This window comes from Branchiostoma lanceolatum, chromosome 14 (genome assembly GCF_035083965.1).
Source record: "Branchiostoma lanceolatum isolate klBraLanc5 chromosome 14, klBraLanc5.hap2, whole genome shotgun sequence".
Taxonomy (NCBI): Eukaryota; Metazoa; Chordata; class Leptocardii; order Amphioxiformes; family Branchiostomatidae; genus Branchiostoma; species Branchiostoma lanceolatum.
Window position 1 is genome coordinate 7,332,352 of NC_089735.1, and position 22,133 is coordinate 7,354,484.

General features: G+C 39.4%; 2 protein-coding genes across 2 annotated transcripts in view; one reads left to right on the forward strand and one right to left on the reverse strand.

The window, feature by feature from the left end:
• LOC136448696 (cadherin-87A-like) overlaps nt 1-11,410 on the reverse strand; it is a 47,884-nt gene extending 36,474 nt beyond the window's left edge. The window contains exons 1-15 of the mRNA XM_066448336.1: nt 11,285-11,410; nt 10,241-10,318; nt 8,293-8,423; nt 7,577-7,636; nt 6,285-6,374; nt 5,822-5,914; nt 5,143-5,247; nt 4,498-4,617; nt 3,976-4,057; nt 3,421-3,533; nt 2,648-2,833; nt 2,040-2,192; nt 1,485-1,649; nt 1,180-1,250; nt 435-672 (exon numbers count right to left, since the gene is read on the reverse strand). Coding sequence (XP_066304433.1) covers nt 435-672; nt 1,180-1,250; nt 1,485-1,649; nt 2,040-2,192; nt 2,648-2,833; nt 3,421-3,533; nt 3,976-4,057; nt 4,498-4,617; nt 5,143-5,247; nt 5,822-5,914; nt 6,285-6,374; nt 7,577-7,636; nt 8,293-8,423; nt 10,241-10,318; nt 11,285-11,339 — 1,740 coding nt within the window. The 5' untranslated portion in view covers nt 11,340-11,410. The remainder of the gene's footprint in view (nt 1-434; nt 673-1,179; nt 1,251-1,484; nt 1,650-2,039; nt 2,193-2,647; nt 2,834-3,420; nt 3,534-3,975; nt 4,058-4,497; nt 4,618-5,142; nt 5,248-5,821; nt 5,915-6,284; nt 6,375-7,576; nt 7,637-8,292; nt 8,424-10,240; nt 10,319-11,284) is intronic.
• Nucleotides 11,411-15,452: 4,042 nt separating this feature from the next.
• LOC136449109 (syntaxin-binding protein 5-like) lies at nt 15,453-21,737 on the forward strand. Its single transcript, XM_066448929.1, has 4 exons — nt 15,453-15,655; nt 16,557-16,673; nt 17,316-17,500; nt 20,294-21,737. The coding sequence occupies exons 2-4, from the start codon at nt 16,589-16,591 to the stop codon at nt 20,408-20,410; spliced, it is 387 nt and encodes a 128-aa protein (XP_066305026.1). The 5' UTR covers nt 15,453-15,655; nt 16,557-16,588; the 3' UTR covers nt 20,411-21,737.
• The last annotated feature ends 396 nt before the right edge of the window (nt 21,738-22,133 follow it).

Below are 22,133 nucleotides of genomic sequence, written 5' to 3' on the forward strand. Positions count from 1 at the left end.
ATATTGAAATTTTCATCATGATGGTTTTTGTGGTGACCTCTACACCGCAAACTTAAGACCGCCAAACAAACGTTTGGTCACACTGTCTTTTGCCTGCCTACCCTTAGTCTATTGTTTCAACTGTGAAATTTAAAAAGCACAGCAAACACTTGATTTCTTTCTTCCGTGAAATTAAATCACTGCGAACCTATGTGCATCTACTGTTAAAAAGAAAATGCAAATGGCCATCATAACCTAAAGCAATTTTAATCAGGTCATTGGCCCTTCAACTTCTGCTTCCGGTGTGTTTCGCTGCTGTAAGATGAGTTCAGTTATGAAATACCCACAATCCATACATTATACAGACCCGCATGCATACAGGCACTGTAATGTGAACCCATATATGGGCCCAACAGGACAAAGAAATTTCTAACAGAAGTTTGTCTCTTACTCACATGTACAAACATCCACTGAGGCATGTGTAGGCTGTTCTCCTCTATGTAAACCTGGTATTCTTCAATCAGAAAAATAGGCTGGACATCGTTGTAGTCCAGGACTGTGATCTCCACAGGAACAGTGGTGATCAGGCCTGGGCCGTCCTCTGCCTGTGCAATCAGGTAGTACTTGGGATTCTCCTCATAATCCAGGGATCCAGCTAGTGTGATGATCCCGGAGATGGGGTCAATGGCAAATCTGCAATGTGGAAAGAAGATATATCGGTATATTATGATTAAACCAAGGAGGTTAAGAGATAGATGACCTGCCTCACGGGACCCATTAAAATCAGGGCAATTGACAAGTTCATATCAATTACTGTAACAGTTTTGACAACTGCTGCCAACATAGCACAAAAGGCAGTAAGTGCATGCTCCCTCCTTCCATTTCTTACCCTACTTGATTAAATAGGGACAGGGGACGTCACTATCTCAAGCAGTGTCTTGTCACGTGATGGACATTATATATAGATCATCAGTCACATGACAAGAGAACTCCAAGATGGGATTTGACTTGCCAGGTTGGTGCTGATGGTTCTGATTCATAAATATGCCTGAACTTTAAATTTTTTGTTTTCCTATCACCCTGTATGGCAGGTTCTTTAAAACAAATTACTAATTAAAGCCTCACTCTGGCTTCAAACATCAAAATCAGGGCCACTAACAAAATCTATAAGGCTCTAAGCTTAAGTTTTTATATACTGACCTTTCAGACCCAGCTCCATGCAGAGAATACTGAATTGTCCTATATTCAAGCACCGTGTCATAGTCCATAGCCTGGAAATAGATATTACCCAAAATAAAAGTTTTAGATACAGTAGTGCTAAAATAAATAAATGTACTGTAAATTACAGTCATACTGATCCTTCATTATTATCAGTCATTTGCTCAACCTTCCTGACCAATTAGATTTCATAATTAAGGCACCTTTTTTGCATGCTCGAAATCAGTTTTGGGGTGCTGAGAGGATGTCAAGCCAGTATGGCCTAAAGTACAGTGTAAAATACTGACCAACACAGCAGTAACATAGGTGTCAGGAACAGCTGCCTCGCTGACCTCCCCCGTGTACATGACGTGGTTGAAGATCGGTGCGTTGTCATTCTGGTCCTCCAGCAGAATTCTCACGACTGCCGCATCTGAGAACTGTTCATTTGTGGCTGATTCCACGGCCACAATCTGAAATGATTTTTGATTTCTTCATTCGGACTTACTCTTTCAGGACTTACCTGGATAAAATCAATTAAGATTTCCTGTGAACAGCTGCCATACATTAAAACAAGCCTTTTTTTCAAAGATTACATTTTTGATGACTAATGTTATACAATGACATAAACAAGAAGAAACTGTAAACTTTTAACTTGAAAACAAAATAACAGCTGCAATTGATAGTACACATTATTGTCACTGACAAAATTATTAGATATGCCAATATCCTTGAATAATCATGCTATATCAGTATATGGCACATTCTATAGATTGAAACACACACACCAGAAAATATAACCTTTCTTAACAATGGTAGAAAGGCAGTCCTGACCACTACTGACACCCCCACCCCTGCCTTACCCTGAGAGTGAAGTTATCCATGGTCTCATAGTCCAGTAGTGAGGAGTTGGTGATGTAGACCTGGATATCTGCTGACCCCTCCAGCTCACTGGGTGTGACCGTAAACGCCCCCCAGTCATCGTCCAGGTAGATCTGCAGTTTACTGTTATCACCCTGATGGACAACGCAAGAAAATGTCCTTTAGTTATCTACGGTAATCTAATTTCTAATTTAGTTTGCATAATTTCTAATCTGACTTGCATAATTTATGAAAAAATACTATAAATCTATAGTGGTAAATGATGGGGATTTCATTCTTGCAACATTTGGAAGTCAAGTAAATGTGGCCATTGTTAGACATAAACCTTGCATATGAGGGCCTCATTTACATAATTTATGAGGAAATGGTACAATATCCTTTCTTGTGAAGACAAGACTTTCGTACAATGGACAACTTCTGTTATTTGGGTAGAGAAAGTGATCAACTGATATAATTTATCCAAGTGAGGGCCTTATTTGCATGTGGGCTAAAAAACAGAAACATTAACAGAGACCCGCGTCGCCATGGCAACATCTTTTTACGTTGCCAATCTTGTTTGAAAATGTTATCTTTTTAGTTATGTTCTTACCTCATCCAGGTCTGCCACAAAGATGTTTAGGTTGGGGAGGGGAACGCCCTCTGGGTAGTTCTCAGGGAAGCTTGCAGTGTAGGAGTGCCGGTCAAAAGAGGGTTCTTCATCGTTTACATCCTCAATGGTGATGGTGACAATAGTGGAAGTGGCCTGTCCTGCTAAACCATTCTTGTCCTCTGTAGCCTAGAAATACATTCAAGTGATTAGCCATCATTCATGAACTGATAAATAAATGGGAACAGAAATAAGGCTAGCCCCTTGGGTGTTGCTAAAAATAAACAGACTGGTATGTTGCTTTACAACTTTGTACACATCAAGACTTTGAAATTCAGCAAAAGAATTGAATGGGCAAAAGAACTTATAATGAATTTTAAGGACTTAACATCATGAACTAAACTGCTCATTCAAAAGACCATAATCTAGTTTTTCATATCTGAATAACATGAAAATTCATATTCCTTATGCAATAAGATAAACCATGTATTATTTTAAGCTTCATCTGTCCGTACTGTAAGAAGTAGAAAGAAGTTGAAGCTATACATACTACATGTATTACTAGTATACATTAGTCATTGTAGATGTAGTACATCTAAGATACCCCATTCTTATGTATCACTGTATTGTACTTAAGTCTCCTTTATCACTATATGGCCTGTACTTAGCTTGTAAGGGAATAAGCATACAAGAAATGTCTTTTATACATTCAAACATATATGACATTGAGCAAAACTACTGTGGAAGACAGGATTGTTAATTCAAAAGTGCCTTACTGTAACTGTCAGCTGCCATATGCCAAACTTATCCAAGAAGGCGTCCCTGTCTAGTGGACGGGCGACAGTGATCTCTCCTGTCGTGGCTCTAATTAGGAAAAAGTTTCCATCATCTGTGGAAAAAAAAGAGAGCTGTGTTACTGGAAGTTTCTGTTTGTTCGTTCGTTCAGACACTTGTAGGGCTTAGAGGCACATATGGCAGCAGGTTTTCTTGCTGTTTCAGTATCAGGGTATATTTCTATAGGGAGGGGTTACTAGCTCTTCCCCTTTAACATGCTTGAAGCACATAATCGAAAACAGGTCCCCCATTTAAGTCCCTTCCCAAAAACCGGTGTAGTGCCAACTGAGATGGCCTGACTCAGGATTGAACCGGGGTCTCCCAGTTACCAGTTGTGCTATAAAGGTACATCCCTATTGGAAGTTGTACACTGTGTAATCATTAGGACTTTAACCATGATTGTCTTATCATTAATGATTTTAGAACTGGCTGAAGTGGTTGGTTGAAATTGCGGAGGTTTCCAATATGAAGTGCAAGACATGTCGTAGTTGACTTACTTCCACCACTAATTGAGTAGCCAATGGGATTGTTCACTCCTCTGTCCCCATCAACAGCAGCTGTTGTCACAACCGAAAAGCCCTGGAAATAACACACGTAATTATGCAGGGTGAAATATAAGAGTTGTACATTTTGTGTAAAGACAAATTAAGATTGTTATACGACTAGAACATTGCTTGCCATATCCACATAGGAACAGGTGTGTCCTTGGTGATGAACACTAGCCAGACATACAAACAGGCCTGTCCCTTCTCTACTGAACACTATCCGCACATAAGAACAGGTCTGTCCTTGGTGCTGAACACTATCCACACAAAGGAAAAGGCTTTTCCTTGGTGCTGAACATCATTCATACAAACAGGTCTGTATCTGTTGCTGATCACTATCTACATATAAGAGAGGGCCTGTCCTTGGTGCTGAACACTATTTACACATATGAACAGGTCTGTCCTTTGTCCTGAACAACATTTATATGTATGAACGTGTCTGCCTTTGGTGCAAGTACATCAAATGCTTCTTACCACAGGCACGTTTTCTTGGAGGGTGACTTCGTACGTCCCCACCTCAAACACGGGTGGTTCATCCTCGGTGTCTTTAACATGGACCAACAAGATGGTTGAGCTGGTCCTCCCTCCCCCATCCTGTAACATTCAGTGGAAAACACTTCCTAGTTACAGCAATGATAAATCAATGACAATCACTACAACTCACATTATTTCTCTAGATATCTTTTTTTCATCTCAAAGAGCAGTAATTGCTTGAAAAACAAGAAAAATACAACAACAAAAAATATCATTGCAGTGATGGATACAATCAATGACTTTAGATTGTCAACGATCAGCAATCAACTATTCAGCAAAATATGCAATCTATGCATAGAGCACTTTTAATGTGCATGGATAACTAATAGGGACTGGATTAGATAAAGCTGGAAGCTCACAAGATTGCTAACCAGGCATTCATAAAAACAATTATAATACATACAGTGGCATTGTGTCAAGTATAATCCAGAATATGCAAAATTCTACTACTGGTTACAACAATAGTATCAATAAGGAATAGTATTCTTCATCTTGATCTTTTTTATGAGATATTGGAGTGATCATGCATACACAGCATATAGTGGAATCCAACAATATCCATACTTCTTGAATATTCAAACTTACAGTACAGTTGATGAGCATCCAATAGGCTGGTAGGAACTCATAGTCCAGTGGTTTACTGAGCAGGATCAGTCCCGAAATTGGATCTATATCAAACCAGTCACACCCCTGGAAAACCCAGACAATAACAACTGTTAATTGGAAGCCTTACGACAGTTGAAAGTGTGAGATTCTGTACTATTACACTAAGGCCATGTTGATTTGATTCTATGGGTGACATCCCGCTTTATCAACTTTCATCCATTTCCACACACAAAAAAAGTTTTGGATCATACTGTAAATTGTACAAAGCAGCTGAAATATATATGCCATAAATTGCAAAATAATATTTTGTTCAATGGATACTAATATTGTTGATATCGTTAATATCCATATAATTAAATCAACATGGCCTAATTTGAGATAGTCAAGTTTGAATCTACTTTGTCAACAGTCTTTTTTAATTGTGAGGTGCTGTTTAAACAAATCCAAAAACAATTCATGTCATAAATATTACTCCAGATATGCATGGAATATAAATTTTGACTTATCCTATGAATACTGGTACTGAATACTATTTACACATAAAAACAGGTCTGTCCTTGGTACTGAATACTATTTACACACAAGAATAGGTCTGTCCTTGGTGCTGAACACTATTCACACATAAGAACAGGTCTATCTAAAATAATTAATTGCTCACCCCTCCACAGGAAAATTGGTACGCCCCACCAGGCCCTGAATCTGGATCTTCCACCTCAATCCCCAGGAACACAGGAAACCCAACTCTGTAGTCCTGGAACAAAGTAGACAAAGAATCAAGTGATGACAAGCAGGCCTGTTGAGTTGAGATTTGATTGATTCAAGTTGATCTTCCATTCAGCAAATAGAAAGATATCTCCACAGATTCTATCTATTTTCTTCAATTTCTCTAAAAAGTATTACTACAAAAATCATATGGAGTGACGTCATTGAACACATCAAATTTCTGATTGTGAATTTTTCAACAAAACAAAAGAAAGTTAGCATTCAGATGTGTAGACACATATCGCTGTCACAAACAAAGAAACATACCTACTGACTACCAAACTTCAATTTTCAGTGGTAACAAGCCATTTCCTTCATTTTCTTTAGAAGAAAAATATATAAAATTTTACATTTCATACCTCATCCAGTGTGACAATATATGGAGTAGACAGGAACTTGGGGTCGTTATCATTGACATCTGATACTCTGATGGTTGCACTATAGGAGACCTGAAAATTATCAACATCATTATCAACATTGCTTAAAGATAAGAATATGAAATTCATAACAACATCACAAGACCAGGATAATCTTTTATTCTGTTGAACAAACTTTTTCTCTAGATGATAAATGAGCAACTGACACACACAAAGAGGCCAGTCTCTTCTGCCGAACACAATTCATGCATATGAACAGTCTATCCTTGGTGTTGAACACTATCCACACGTAGGAACATGTCTTTCCTTGGTACTGAACACTATTCATACATAAGAACAGGTCTGTCCTTGGTGTTGAACACTATTCACACATAAGAACAGGTCTGTCCTTGGTGCTGAACAGTATTCAGACATAAGAACAGGTCTGTCCTCTGTGCTGAACACTATTCGAACATAAGAACAGGTCTATCCTTGGTGCTGAACACTTTCCACACATAAGAATAGGTCTGTCCTTGGTTCTAAACACTTTTCACATATATAAACAGGTCTGTCCTTGGTATGAATACTATTTACACAGATGAACAGGTCTGTCCTTGGTGCTGAACACTGTTCACACATAAGAATGGGTCTGTCCTTAGTGCTGAATACTATCCACACATAAGACCAGGTCTGTCCTTGGTACTTAACACTATTCACACATAAGAACATGTCTGTCCTTGGGTCTAAACACTATTCACACATAAAAACAGGTCTGTCCTTGGTACTGAATACTATTCACACACAAGAATAGGTCTGTCCTTGGTGCTGAACACTATCCACACATTAGGCCAGGTCTGTCCTTGGTGCTGAACACTATTCACACATAAGAACAGGTCTGTCCTTGGTGTTGAACAGCATTCACACATAAGAACAGGTCTGTCCTCTGTGCTGAACACTATTCACACATAAAATGGGTCTGTCCTTGGTGCTGAACACTTTCCACACATAAGAACAGGTCTGTCCTTGGTTCTTAACACTATTCACACAAGAACAAGTCTGTCCTTGGTACTGAATACTATTTACACACAAGAATAGGTCTGTCCTTGGTGCTGAACACTATTCACACATAAGAACAGGTCTGTCCTTAGATCTGAACACTATTCACACTTAAAAATGGGTCTATCCTTGGTGATGAACACTTTCCACACATAAGAACAGGTCTGTCCTTGGTTCTGAACACTATTCACAGATAAGACGTAAATACTTGTAAAACAATAATGAGATGTTCAACTTACAAAGTTGAGATCAGGTGAGTTGTCTGTGGCAGTAACTCTTACTTCAAAGCTGTCCTCTTTCTGTAGTTATAGAAGTAACAAAATTTGTTTCAACAGTTCACATGGTACATACTACATTGTAAATTGTTTTCATAAAATTGGGCTAATTCACATAAAAAAAGCAATGCTCATACTGTAAGTTTACAGTTTGTTCATTAATTTGTTCAGACGCTTGTGGTGCCTAATGACACATCAGGCAGCAGGTTTCTTTTTTTTCTGTAGCAGGGTATATTTTACAGAGAGGGATTGCTAGCCTTTCCCTTTAACGTGTACGAGGCACCTCCTCAAACACCAGACCCACATTTTACATCCCTTCTGAAAGACAGGTGCAGCCCCAACTTATATGTCCCAACCCAGGATTGAACCAGGGTCTCACAGTTAGCAACTCCATGTAATTGGAATCAGGAGCTCAACTGTGAGGCCGCTACCAGTTGATCAGCTGCATGGACATCCTTGCAAATTAACAGTGAGAGCATGTAGAGTGTAACTCGTTGTCAACAAATACTGTAGGAGCATCATCACTAAATAGCTTTAAAGAAGGGTTGCAGCTAGATGTGCAACAGTTAGGTATGACAGGCCGTTCAGTGTAATATTACCAGCTGCTGCCACGCCGCGTGCCTGCAAACCCGATGTGTTACACCGGCTATATAGATACAGATACAGAAATGACCACTTACCTCTCTGTCTAACCCCTTGACCAGTATGACCCGTCCAGTGACCTGGTCAACACCCAGAAACTCAGACTCAATGCTGAAGTACACATTGTCCTGATCAGGGTCGGTGGCCTCCAATGTGAACACTGTTGCTCCTAGTAGTAAGAATGGAGAAAAGAATAGCTTACATTCAGTACTGTATTATGTTTTAATTTTCGCCGTGGTTTGATAATTTCAGTTTTTGGGATGACCTCTTCACTGTGAACTTAAGACCACCACAAAAATGCTTTTTCTGTCTTCTGTCTACCCCTGTTTTAACCGCATGTGAACACTCCCTACCCCATAATTAAATCCCCGCAAACTTAAAGGTATTTACTGTTACAATAACAGTAACCTCAATATCAACTGATAATTAAATAGAATTCTATTCTCCAAGCAGAGGTTTCAATCGGGGGTTAGCAGTGGCCGGGATTTTTAATGATGCCCTCCCTTCAAGGGCAGCGTTAAAATTCCTGGCCACTGCTATCTCCCCAATTGAAACCTCTGCTTGGAGAACTATTGGAATTCCATGGCTGGAGTCCTGTGCAATATTGTCTCTCGTTAATTACAATGCAAATGATGCCATCATTTTTATGATTCCTCATTTTCTATACTTTCTAACAGATATGTATATATTTCAAATGCTTCATAATATTCATCTTATTTCATTAAGCTGTAACATTACATGGCAAAAACAAAATCCATCAACTCCTCTTCCAAAGTTTTAAAAAACAAAAAGGCTCACTGCCTTTCAAAAAGCCTCTAGGGGGCACAAACCTTATTACCTCTTACTCCCTGCTATCTAGCGCTCAAAAAACACAACCATAGCATATCTGGAACACCAGACAACGTAATCAAAACTGATGCAGTACCATAGAATTGCACTAGGTGGCATACAATGTATGCATCCAACTTGACCGTTGTTCCCCCCCCCCGTCACCTAGTTTTAATTATTAATCCACCGACCAAATGTCATAAAGATCCATCCACAGCTGCCCAAGTTATGCTTCCCATAAACAAAACAAAAACAAAAAAACACCTAGCCAGTCAGCTAACCACAAACAGCACCGAAAACATAAAATTCTTTGTCAATGTAATAAGGCTTCATATTAATGGATATGCAGGAGATGACTGTTTTTGTTTACATCGGACTATGAAGATGAAATGACGGCCTGGTTCAGTTCTTTCTTCCCCAAAACTCCAAACAACAAAAATTGGAACCTCAAGAGCTCGAATCCAGGCTGTTCTTCGTCCTGGTTCTGCTAGGATTCCAAAAAGCTTCATTTTACAGCCTTTAAACGACCGATTTGCGCAGTTTACTGAACACTCGTCGGCATGTTTACACTCCTCCCTACCACCAACCAGCGTTTTTGCTACCACCGTGTCACATGACGTACCCATTACGTCATCGCGATCGGTTGTGTAATGGCAGCATTAAGCTAGATTTCAATGATAGTAATGATGATGATGATGATGATGATGATACCAACAATTGCAATGAGAGCAAACCTTAAGATGATAACGAAATATCTGTTAGGACTTAGGTCTAGCAAGATACAGATCTTAACCGGTTATGTTCAAAGCATCATTGATAAGTAAGAATCTTTGTAGTTAGGAAGCATTGTCAGCTAAAACATTGTTTTGATACTACATTTTGTAACTGGACCATGTAACATCTACTGATAGCGTAATTTCACCAGGGTACATAATTCCGCCACCCTGAAAAGATACGTTCAAACTGATCTCCAACCCAACGTCCCCCAGTATAATACACTCCTGTATATCTAAAATGTGCATACCTGGGGGTGCTGCACTACAGCTCGAGATCTCTTAAACCTACTTTTCTTGAAAGTGGCGGATTCATGTAACCAACCTCCTTGATGTAACCCAGTGGATCAATATTAATGGAGGTTAGTAAAAATTAGCACTCAACCTATAGATGTGTCCTCTGCCAGTGCAAGTCCATCAAAGTCTTCAAAGTTGGTGAATTGTGGAGAGGCCGTTCCTCTCACTGAAATGCATTAAACGATAACAAGACAATGAATTAGATGCTGCACTGGTAACAATGGTAATTGTAACAATAAAAACAGGAAAATACTTAGGTCTCATCAGCCTTCATTTGAAAGTTGACCTTCTAAATTTCTACTCTTTTGAAATCTTAAAACTATATGCTAGGGGTGTACTAGGCTTTCTGGCCATGTCCTTGACAACAACAAAATTCAGCTGGTCCGTTTTGTATGATTGTGTTTTATTGCTGTCAATTGGCATAAATATACATTAATTTGTTTTTGTACATAATAACTTGAAGTGGCTGTTAGAAACTACCACTAATGTGTAGAAAGGCCGTTCATTACTATATAGCGTAACAGCTAGCTATATGGTCTTGTTCATTGGTTTTCCCTGTCCGTACATTTGGTTTTACAATTCTTTTAGCCCGAGTAGTATTAGTCTCCAGGTGCCCTACCCTGTGAACTGTTGCCATTTTAAAAGAATGAATCACCGCACAACGTGAATATGAATGATTTATGACCACATTTCTATACTGGGTACAGGAAATACATTAACTGTGATGACTAATAATGATGTATAAAGTATATTTGAAATGTCATGCCCGAAGGCTAATTTCAAGTGCGTTATAGTAACATATTAGGAAACATACATGCGACATTGAATTCTGATTTACTGTATTGTAGCAGAAGACTACTTGAATACTAGTGTTAACTATATTTAGAGAAGCTGGCTTTGACTTATCTTTCTTAGAAGAAGAGGAAGACGAAAAACCCCACAGCATATTCTGTCATTTCTGTAAATCTGCCAATGTGGAAAGTTAGGCTAGGTCGTGGAGACCTCCTAATAGAAAATTCGGTTCTTTCGTTACGGCTAACTGAACATTTGGAAATAAGATGTGTTTCTTCTTCCACCGCTTTAGACATACAGTTTACAGCATCGTGGTAAAATGAGACTGAATCGTTCTTACCAACTATAAGCTGAGTCAGTTGTACTACCAGAGTCAGGATGACTTTCATCGACATCTTCAACAACCTTTGTCACCATTTCTCGTACACGTTCACAGTTTCTGTGTCGTGGGAAGGGACATGCTATCAATTGTTAGAACAATCTGGCAAACAGTGGATGCGGCGATCATTCACTGCAAATTAATTGAAGTTGGTAAGTACAACCGGACTCCTCCAAATGACAGAATGTGTACGTTCTGTGATAATGACTGCATAGAAGATGAAATGCATTTTTTTAAAGAATGCTCACTATACGCATAGATGCGCAGATCCCTTGTAAGTTCCGTACAACTAGACAAGAAATATACGCATTTTACAAATAACGAATTATTCACAAGTATCATGTCATCTTAAAACTACGATATAATTTAACATGTTTCAAGAAGAGAGATTTCGATGGAATTAACATAATGTTCATTTTCTTTTACTTGAATTATGTTACCTAATGCATTTAGCACATGTTGGGCATGAATATACAATATAGTTCATTGTCATTGTCATTATAAACTCTCTCGTTTGTAATACAACAGTTATGATCATATCTGCCATATCGATTTACATAAATTAGTAAGAGAGAAAAAGAAAATACAACGCATCATTATGTTTTCCAGTGATCCTTATGTACACAGACGATTTTTGAAATGGGTCAGATTCTCTAATGCCGGGGGAAATACTAGACTTAAAGTTTAGTTTAGTTTTAAAGATACTGTTATAGTGATTTAATGAGTTAGAGGCATGCTAGCTCATTAAATCACTAGTAAGGGTTTTAAAGATTCTGTTATAGTGATTTAATGAGTTAAAGGCATGCTAGCTCATTAAATCACTAGTAAGGGTTTTAAAGATTCTGTTATAGTGATTTAATGAGTTAGAGGCATGCTAGCTCATTAAATCACTAGTAAGGGTTTTTAAGATACTGTTATAGTGATTTAATGAGTTAAAGGCATGCTAGCTCATTAAATCACTAGTAAGGGTTTTAAAGATACTGTTATAGTGATTTAATGAGTTAAAGGCATGCTAGCTCATTAAATCACTAGTAAGGGTTTTTAAGATACTGTTATAGTGATTTAATGAGTTAAAGGCATGCTAGCTCATTAAATCACTAGTAAGGGTTTTAAAGATTCTGTTATAGTGATTTAATGAGTTAGAGGCATGCTAGCTCATTAAATCACTAGTAAGGGTTTTAAAGATACTGTTATAGTGATTTAATGAGTTAGAGGCATGCTAGCTCATTAAATCACTAGTAAGGGTTTTAAAGATTCTGTTATAGTGATTTAATGAGTTAGAGGCATGCTAGCTCATTAAATCACTAGTAAGGGTTTTAATATTCTTTCAGTAATTTAATGAGTTGGGATGCGCTGCCAATTGTTAACACAGGTAAATGTGGTTAACACGTGAATTGACTGAAATACTTTTCTGAACTAAATAAATGTGCTAAATAGCTAGAGCTGAAATACTAGTAGCTTCTAGGCACGCGAAAACGATATCCCAAGGCATTAGAGAACCTGGTCCATGTTGAAAATCACGAATCAGCGCTCCCCCAAAAAATACACGCCGACGCTCCTAGAAGTCTGCAAAGAATGTATTTTACTACCTACATTGTCTCTAACACAAAACAACTCGAGTAAAACTGGTTTTCCAATTACTATCTGTCTACTTGCTAATCTAAAGATTACATGTACAGAGAATGATTCACTTACCTCTTCTGTTTTTCCGCAGATTTAAAGAGAACCTCTCTGTAAGCAGTTACATGAAGGGACTTGAGCAAACAATGGGGTGCTAAATTTCATCTTTAGGACAGTCATACTGTAGGAATGACATCAGCAAGCCTCATTAACGCACTAGACTAAGCTTCATCACAACTACATCTTTCTTCAGCGATCCAACAGAATTTGAAGGTCACAACGCTTTTCAGCCATAAAGGGGAACAGATTTAGCATGCAAACGCTTTCATGTCCATGAATGGGAATTATTTATTATTTAAAAGCCCCTTTATGTCCGTGTATTCCCGAGAGAGATCTGAAAGCATGTATACCTGAATGTGGAGTCATTTCTGAAACACTGATATCATCATCAAATTGTATGATGCAAAAATGTTAATCTAGTGCTTTTTAAGAATAATCAGTGAGATAGTTGCTTTAGGAATTTTTTACGAGAGTCTATGGTTGTTTGCACTATTGTAACTCTTAGAACGTTTTCAACAAATCATAGCAGAACTGTTAGGCAGCTACGGTGATTCACCAACTGACTATTGTTTGCACAATACATGCCATGGACGGTCCATTTTATAATGACGCTTTTCAAAGGGTGTTAAATGCTTTTCAAAAATCTATTGACCGCGCGCGGGTCTGCATGGGGGATCCTGGAAACGCTTAACGGTAAATTTAGGAGGGGAGTTCTCAAAGCCCCCTTAAGTCTCTCTGATTCTATCATGATTTGTTACACGGTGACTGCTCTGTGGAGGGAGGGATGGTTTTTTAAATCCACCAAAAGTTCTTTCTGGCTGCATGCACACAACAAAGACATACACACCTGCCAATGTTTCTGTTGTCCTTCTGCAATCTTTCCCCCGGCCATACTGACCAGGCTGCTTCATATCGCTAGGGGGCCCTGTTCTCACTTCATAACATGACTGTTATCATTGGCACTTCGCTTCACTTAATAGTTATCTCCATTAAAAAATTGAGATAAAATATTGTGTGTGTCTGTGCGTCTGTCTGTCTGTCTGTGTGTCTGACTCTGTCCGTTTGTGTTTCCGGGCTGCCGGTGTCCAAGTTTGACGTCAGATTGCGGAGTTTGATTTGATTCCTCACGCCAGAATTGCGCCGTAGACCTGCGCAATGATAACATTATCATCGAGGATCACTTTGGCGAGATCATTGATATCTTCCAAGCAAACCGGATCGCTTTTTCAGAGTTTTTATGAACCATGCCTAGAAAATCGCTGACGTTGCATCGGACAACGATTGAACTATTTTGTTCACTGCCTACTACAACAATGTAAAGGTGTACAATCACTCCGGACACTAGATATTTGAATTCGGCACCTTTGGACGTATCTGGCATCCTCGTGGCGAACGGCAAAAATGGCCGGGTGGACATGTTCCGAGGCGCCGCCGGTAGTTTATTCCGGTACAGTCGCGAACGTTAAAAGATCTACTACCCACTGCCATAATGCAGTGCCCTGGGACCTTTAATGTCAGTGGTTTGAACTCTGCTCAAGATGATCCGATTTCATTTTTAACGACATTGCATCTACCTTTAATTTCCACGCCATATTTATCTAATGGTTTGATCGGCGCTAGAGGAGTACTGACTTTGCTGTCACCAATATCATCACGGTAGATCGACCTCGCATTTGTATTTGACTAGCGCTAGACAAATTAGTGATAATCAAGCTTTTTAACTTATTTTGAAACGAAATAACCAAAACGTTCATTTTTTTATCGTTCCAATCATGCATACACTAAAGGACTCTAAGACTGGAGCGGGGTATTGAATTCTCTTCCCCAAATACCATGTATATCACTGGAGTGAATGTGAAGGTCAATAATGATACCTTGTGAAACCAATGATAAGAGAATCACGTAGAATTTATTAGTTTACATGCGATTCCCCAATAGTATTCTAAAATGTATATCATAATGACATTGTACCCATCATTTACTCACTGTACATAGCTTGTATAGATGGTGAATAGGAGGTTTGGGTAATGAGAGATGTGTCAAGAGAAGGGTGAAATACTAACGTTACGTGTACTAGGGCGCGGTTCAGGAATGGGGTTTATTCCGTACTCCCCCTCCCCTCTCTCTCTGTACTACCCCCCACACACCCCACACCCACACCCAAACATACATCCCTCTCTCTGTCTCTGTCGCTCCATGGCTGTCTTGGGGGCGCGGTGGGCCTTACCATAAGAATCTCCTGTGGCGTCGCCAAAAACGACGTAGTAACTTAATAACTAGGCAAACTCATGATCGTTTTGTGAATTGATTCGCAAATGCCATAGTCTACTTAATGATTATCACAGTTCAAAATAAATGTCGAAAATCCTGACGGATTTTATAATACTTTGCCACCATACTTTTGTAATCTCAACAGCGGAAAATGTTTTCCTCTTTGCGTTTACACGCTGTCAAGATCAAAAGGTCACCAAAGTACGAAGGGGTCAACAGCTGAAGTTCCATTTCCGGGGTTGAGAACTTTTCCACGAAATGCGGGACAAACAGGATTTACCGTGTTGATTTTGCAACAACAAGGACTCTACATGTACCCTTAGGCTAGAATCTAGGGAAATTGTGCAGAAAAATCAGCTGAAAAAGCGCATGAAGCCAAAGGTAACGACCTAATCGTTTTAGTTTTGTTTGGGGGGAGGGGCACGGGTTTCCTTGTTGATCTTCAAAATGTCAAGTTTATTATGTAACGTTAACACAAAGTACACGTGGCAAGATGAACCTTTTGTTATACCTTAGATAGGAAAATGCAAATAAGCAAACTTTCTTAAGAGGACCACAGAGCGTTTGCATGCTACAATACTGTATACAATTTGTATCATAATACAGTATGAGTTTCACTAACACGGAATGGAATCATATAGCTGACGGGTTTTATGAACGGGTTTATGAAAAGGACTGGGCTGACCATGCTAGGATACCAGACCAGGCTACCCGTTCTGGACCCCAAGGGTAAACCAGAAGAATACATGAAAACTTGGGGATGAATTTAAACAGCACAGTGTACACAATTTGATTTGCTAATTCAAATATTAATACTTAATCCGATCTGTTGGGGTCCTGGTAGGCACCAGTTGTTCAATACGTACCCCAGATATAAACAAAAACAGCAATCACTCATACAGGGCAGACTGCAGTCTACATATAACACGGTCAAACAAGATATATAGAATACAACACGGGGTATTCCGTATCACCCGAGGTACCAGCCCAGCCCAGCTGCGGGTCAGATCGCCTGATGGCCTACGACCACATGAGGTCTGGGACCGAGGGTAATGCGGAATGCCCCGTGTTGTATTTTATTTATGTCATAGAGAAACCACCCGAGAAAACACACATTTCAATGCTTAATGCGCCAGAAGTTGAGACAAGTCGGTGTCCATGAACAAAAAATTGTAACAGCCGCTCATTCCAACGCCCGAATATAGTATTCGAATGTATCCGGGTATGACATAAAGTGAATTATTATGTATTTCCTTTCATTTTCTTGCATATTCTCTCTCAGTTGTATTCTTGGCTGCAAGAAGTTGTGGAACCATGGGAATGTGTCTGAGTGGTGACAAGGACTCAGAAGCCCCGCCCCCTGAAGAAGATACAGGGTTCAAAAGTAGCTATGTAAAAGGTTGGTAACGTCGTTATTGTTATGTAATACATGTACTTGTATCAACTAATCACACACATATGTTACAGTACGACTCAGGGATCTCCCCAGAAATATAGAACAGGATGGTAGGAGGGTGCCAAACACTGCACAAGTATTGCAATTTGCCTCTTCCAGACACAAACAAAGTCATTTCCTGCAATTTCAGCTTTGCATCTTGTCTACAAGTTACAATTAATAAGGAAATCTTGAGTTTTAAGCAAAATTACAGGATTGGCTGGGGAAACATTGAAAGAAATATGCTAATGTGAAAATCAACAGGATGGAGGAGCACCACTGTTCCATTCTTTAGGGCGATCCCTGCAACTCAGTCATTCAAACATCTGGTCACCATCAGACTTGGTGTAGGGGTACAGCATTTGAGTGCTGATCCTGAGTGTCAATCACAATTAGACTTGCTTTTCAAGAAATATAAGAGATTAGCCATAGCTCTTGCAATAGCCGAAAAATCTGGGGCCAAAATAACGAGAAAGATTTAAAACTGGAGACAGCTCTGTTTGGCACCAACTTTTTACTAGTATGTAACAGTCAGAGTCTAAATGATAAAGTCTGAGATAGACATACCCCCTGAACTGCACATGTTGTTTCATTTGCTGTTTCCAGCACGAGTAAAAGAGCGATCGGAGGCAAGAGAAAGGGAGTCATTGCTTCGACAACAACAACAACAGCAACAAATGCAGGGCCAAACCACGTCGAGTAGCCAGGGGAGTTACCAAGGTGGCGGGAGTATCACCAGGCTGCAGGCACAGACGGGAGGACTGGCGAGCGACATGGCACGAGCTCGAGAGGTAAGGACTCACTGTTAATGCAGAAATGTTCGCGATGGTTTTATGTTCACGGTTTTTGCGGCGACTGTTTCACTGCAAACTTAAAACCACCGTGAACACTTCATTTTCGCCTTAGCATGAAATGACAACTAAACAAACTCAAATACATTTACAGTATTGTTTGGGTGGAAGACCTTTGGACTCTTAAGTTGCAGTAGATTCTACATATTCGTATAGCCCATATATTTGTCAGCCCATTTTATATGTCAGTCTGGAATAGCGCCAGTAACGTCACTAACATCCCAAAGGGAGGGAGGGAGGACAAATATAGGATTGATAAGATACAAACAACACACTCACCATACCGCAACTTCATTCATAAAACTTTGTTCATACATGTAGTACAGTACTAGTATCTTAAATCAAGAGACCCCACTAGTTTAGTACATTCCTGTTTTTCAAAATTTACCAAGAATGCAACATCAACTGTTTCAATCGAACTTACAGCGGTGAAATCTACACAAACTTACAGTCTGACACTGTGCAGTATGAGCAGCTCATGTTTCCAGCTCCAGTTAATAGTATGTACATTACATGATGAAACGTATGTAGAAATTCTTCTGTGAGCTTTGGACTCTTCAAATGATATTATGCTCACACATAATGAAAATAATGAGATGTTTGACTCATGTAGCTTCTTGGCCCTTGACCCCAAGTTCAACTTTTGACCTCTATTGAGTTTGACCTTGGGATGGCTAAGACTTTGAGTTATGGACAACAGTTTTGTTTTGACATACAGTCAAACCTGCCCAAGGCGACCACCCGGCGGACCGAGCAAAAACGGTCGCGATGGACAGGTGGTCGCCATGAAGAGGATTCCACTCACATGTTTCCAGGTCGAGGTTTTCAAATACAGTGCGTAAATGGATGGAAAATTATGTGAATTTAGACAACATGACCCCCACCAGGTTCAATTCTCATTGACAGAAAGATCCTACAAAAATTACATTTTCCGTTATCGTCGTAATAATTGTAACTACATCGTGTATACATTTTTGTCATAATTTTGACTACAAACAAAGGTTGCCTCGATGATCGCAGCACCATCCCGCATTCACACGTTACATTAAATAGTACACACTCACACACACGCACATCATCGAAGTTTTAAGGCCTGAGACAAATCCCTAGAAAACACCTGCTGACCCCAGCCTTTTTTTGGGCGCCGACCGCTGGATAAAAGGGGCAAAAAGTTTTCGATCTGACAACTAAAGATGAAAACGGAACGGTGTGATTTCGTCGCGCCGCGCCGCATCGAAAAGTAAGTCAGTGCAGCAGAACGCACAGCGTCCAATAAAGGTTTGTGAGATTCATGGAAATAAAAAGAAAATAAGAATACTGATTTTAATTAATAACTAGAGTATTCGTAAATGTTCATACACAAAAGCAACGTGTTTTAGAAAGGTCAGCGGTACGCAAAATCCGGGCCGCGCCAAAACCCAAGATGGCGTCGGGACCAAGGAACAACATTTCTCGCCCGACGTTTTGCCCGCCGCGAAGTCATTTTTCGGCGGAATTTAGTAAGACACAGACAGATTTTTGTTGAAAATACAAGAAATAGATAGTAGTTTCTGCGAAATCTGACTTTTTGACGCCATGCACTACGTATTCGTTTTGAAATTTGAGTTTAAACCGAACTGAGTTTGCGGTAAACTAACTATAAGATTACGATAGGCACAACAACATCACAAACATTTGTCTTTACAATATTTATAGGGGGAACGTTTTATTAAAACACTTCATGGAGGAATCAATGCTATAACATTGCTATTCCATATACTTTTGTCCTTATTTTTGTCCTTCAAAGTCTTGAAAACATTTCCGTGAAATCCGACAGCAAAATGATCCGATGTCAGCACAAGCTTGAAAATTAGGCGGCCGCCATGGGCAGGGATTGTGCTCTGTGCGGTTCCCAATTCGTGGCGGTCGCGGTCGCGTTGGACGGGTGGTCGCCTTGGGCAGGCAGCTTAATGCTTGTGCCTATGGGGAAAATTTTCGGGACCGAGAAAAAACGGTCGCCATGGCCAGGTGGTCGCGTTGAAAAGGTGGTCGCCTAGGCAGGTTTGACTGTATCAGATTTTATTTGTTTCTACTGAATGTTGTCCACTTTTGTCTCCTGGCTGAATGTAGCATGTTGTGTCCTGTATATGCTGGGCCCCCTTGGAAATCACCTTTTACAAGCCGAAGGGGCAACCCAGCCGTATTGTGATGAAATGAATAAATAGAATGAAATGAAATGCAACCCATATCCCTATACTGTATATGGGGACCAGGGCTGTCTCCAGGGACCCGTCCTTCTGTCCCAGGGCGGAAATTTGCTTGTTGTGACCAAGGAGGTTATATAACGTCTATATAACCTCCTTGTTGTGACCAAGGACATAAGTACATGCTTATGCCACATCTTCAGAATAGACCCCAGAGCAGAATAGTTCCTAGTTAGAAACTTTCTTCAAGCTGTGATTGTTCAAAGCCATTATACTTGACTTGAATGTGCTTATTCAAGGCCTACCATCGAAGAAGTCACACCATGGTGAAACCTGCAGTCTGAGTGCGGGCTTGAAAAAAGTTTCAAACGGGAACTATGCGGCTACAGCGTCCTTTCTGAAGATGTGGCATAATTGTGTACAGTTGACTTTAGGTTGACCACTAGAATTGCCTTTATGTACACTTAGACTTAGAGAGTCTCCACCCCTGAGTCATTGCCAAAAAAAGTGTGTAAATAAAATTTGGTGTTGTACATCTGTGTTTCTGCAGGGTCTTGATGAACGAGGGCAGAGACTGAGGCAAGTCGAGGATGTGACCATAAAGATGGGGGCAGAGTCCAAGAACCTCGGAAGGACCACTGGCAAGCTCAAGTCCAAGTACAACTGATGTTGACAAATTAAGGAGACCACTGTTTTTACTGAAGTGCCTTAAGTGCCTTAAGTGTTTTTACTTAGTCACACTTGCAATAGACAATGACAAACTATTGCAAAAAATATTGTGTCAATCTTTTAAAATTCTCTTGCCCATGTTAGAATTTGTGAGATATTGGAAAAGTAGAACACGCTGTTTTCATAACTCTTTCAATCTCTCATAACAGTGCCATATCAGTGAACGCAATGTAAGCATTTCCTACTATGAAAACACATTTTATTGTCAAAAGGTTATTAGAAAATTACTAGATTTAGACTGATTTTGATATTGACTCATGTTAACTTACTACTTTTCTTTTATGAGTTTGTAACAGCTGATATCTGCTTACTGACAGCCATGACCCAATTTTTTGATAGATATTTTTTGCTATACTAGTATTCGTTTTTGACCAATGGAAATAGGGTGATCCTGGCTGCCATTAAAAATGAGCAGTTTGTGGTAAGAGAGTGGAGGCACCATGGTCAAATTAGATTTGTATGTTTTGGTTTTGCTTTTATAATATTGGAGAATAGCCTTTTCAGCAAATATAAAAAGATTATCAATTTCCCTAATGATAGCCAAAAAATCTGGAACCAAAAGTGACAAGGAAACCTAATGTATGCTTTGTGTCTCATTTTCATGGATTCTTTCGCCCTCGGGTTACATTAAATTCAGAACTGAGCCCTACAGAAAAAAATTGAAATGAATTTTTACTGTTTGCACATTGTCTTTCTAAAAGTGAAAATGTTTGATACTCCGAGCGGGCTAAGCTGTCTGAGCAGGCGGGCATCACTCCCAGCGCCATAGAGTTATCGGGGAGCCCCAGATGGCATAGTTTCCAGGCTAAATTTTAACACAATCATATAAATTACTTCTCATGTCATTGGAAATACACGAGTATGTGCATAAGGAACTTAACTACATGTTCACTGCACGTCATGGTTTTATTTCAGCTACATGTATGATCAGCAAACTGTATTGCTTCTGTTCAGAAAAGCAAATGATATCTAATAATTGTAATTAATACTATAATATAAATCTGGCTACATGAATAATTTCAGAGGTACTGTTTACTTTCTCATCGAGAGCACAACACCACTGTTATTTGTAGTATTTTAATCCTGTGGTTATACAAAGATAAAGCTTTGTTGCATTTTAAAAGTCCATCATATACAAATGTACTTGTTTAGCTACTAACTCTAGTAGCATTGTTGCTATGCCACTTGATCAAATTTGTTACAGTTTATAAGGATGTGTTTTAGATGTTTTCTTGTCTCATGAAAATATATCACTGAATCTGTAATGTTTGTGAATCATTAGTTACTTTCTTTAGTTTCCTGTTTCTTTAGTTTCAATTCTAAGGATATTTAAGGAAGGATAGTATAGACAAGCCGTTGACAAGCTACAAAGAATGTTATGTATGGTCACATTTCCAAATATGGTTGGGTTGCTTTGCAGGAACGGAGAATAAAAGTGTACATCAAGAAATAGACACAAATTATGCTCATGATTCGCCAAAAACAGTCACTCAAGCAACTTGATAAAATTTTGAAACAGACGTTTCTGGCAACATCCACTAGCACTGTCTTTGGTCATCAGTGACAGTACAACTGACGAAAGACAGTGGATGCTGTCTGAAACGTCTGTTTCAACATTGTATCCAGTTGCTTGAGTAACGGTTTTGGCGTTTCTTATTATC

Coding starts and splice junctions, on each gene's coding strand:
- LOC136449109 (XM_066448929.1), top strand. CDS start 16,589: ATGGGAATGTGTCTGAGTGGTGACAAGGACTCAGAAGCCCCGCCCCCT. Junction 16,674..17,315: donor CAAAAGTAGCTATGTAAAAG/GTTGGTAACGTC, acceptor TGCTGTTTCCAG/CACGAGTAAAAGAGCGATCG. Junction 17,501..20,293: donor ACATGGCACGAGCTCGAGAG/GTAAGGACTCAC, acceptor GTGTTTCTGCAG/GGTCTTGATGAACGAGGGCA.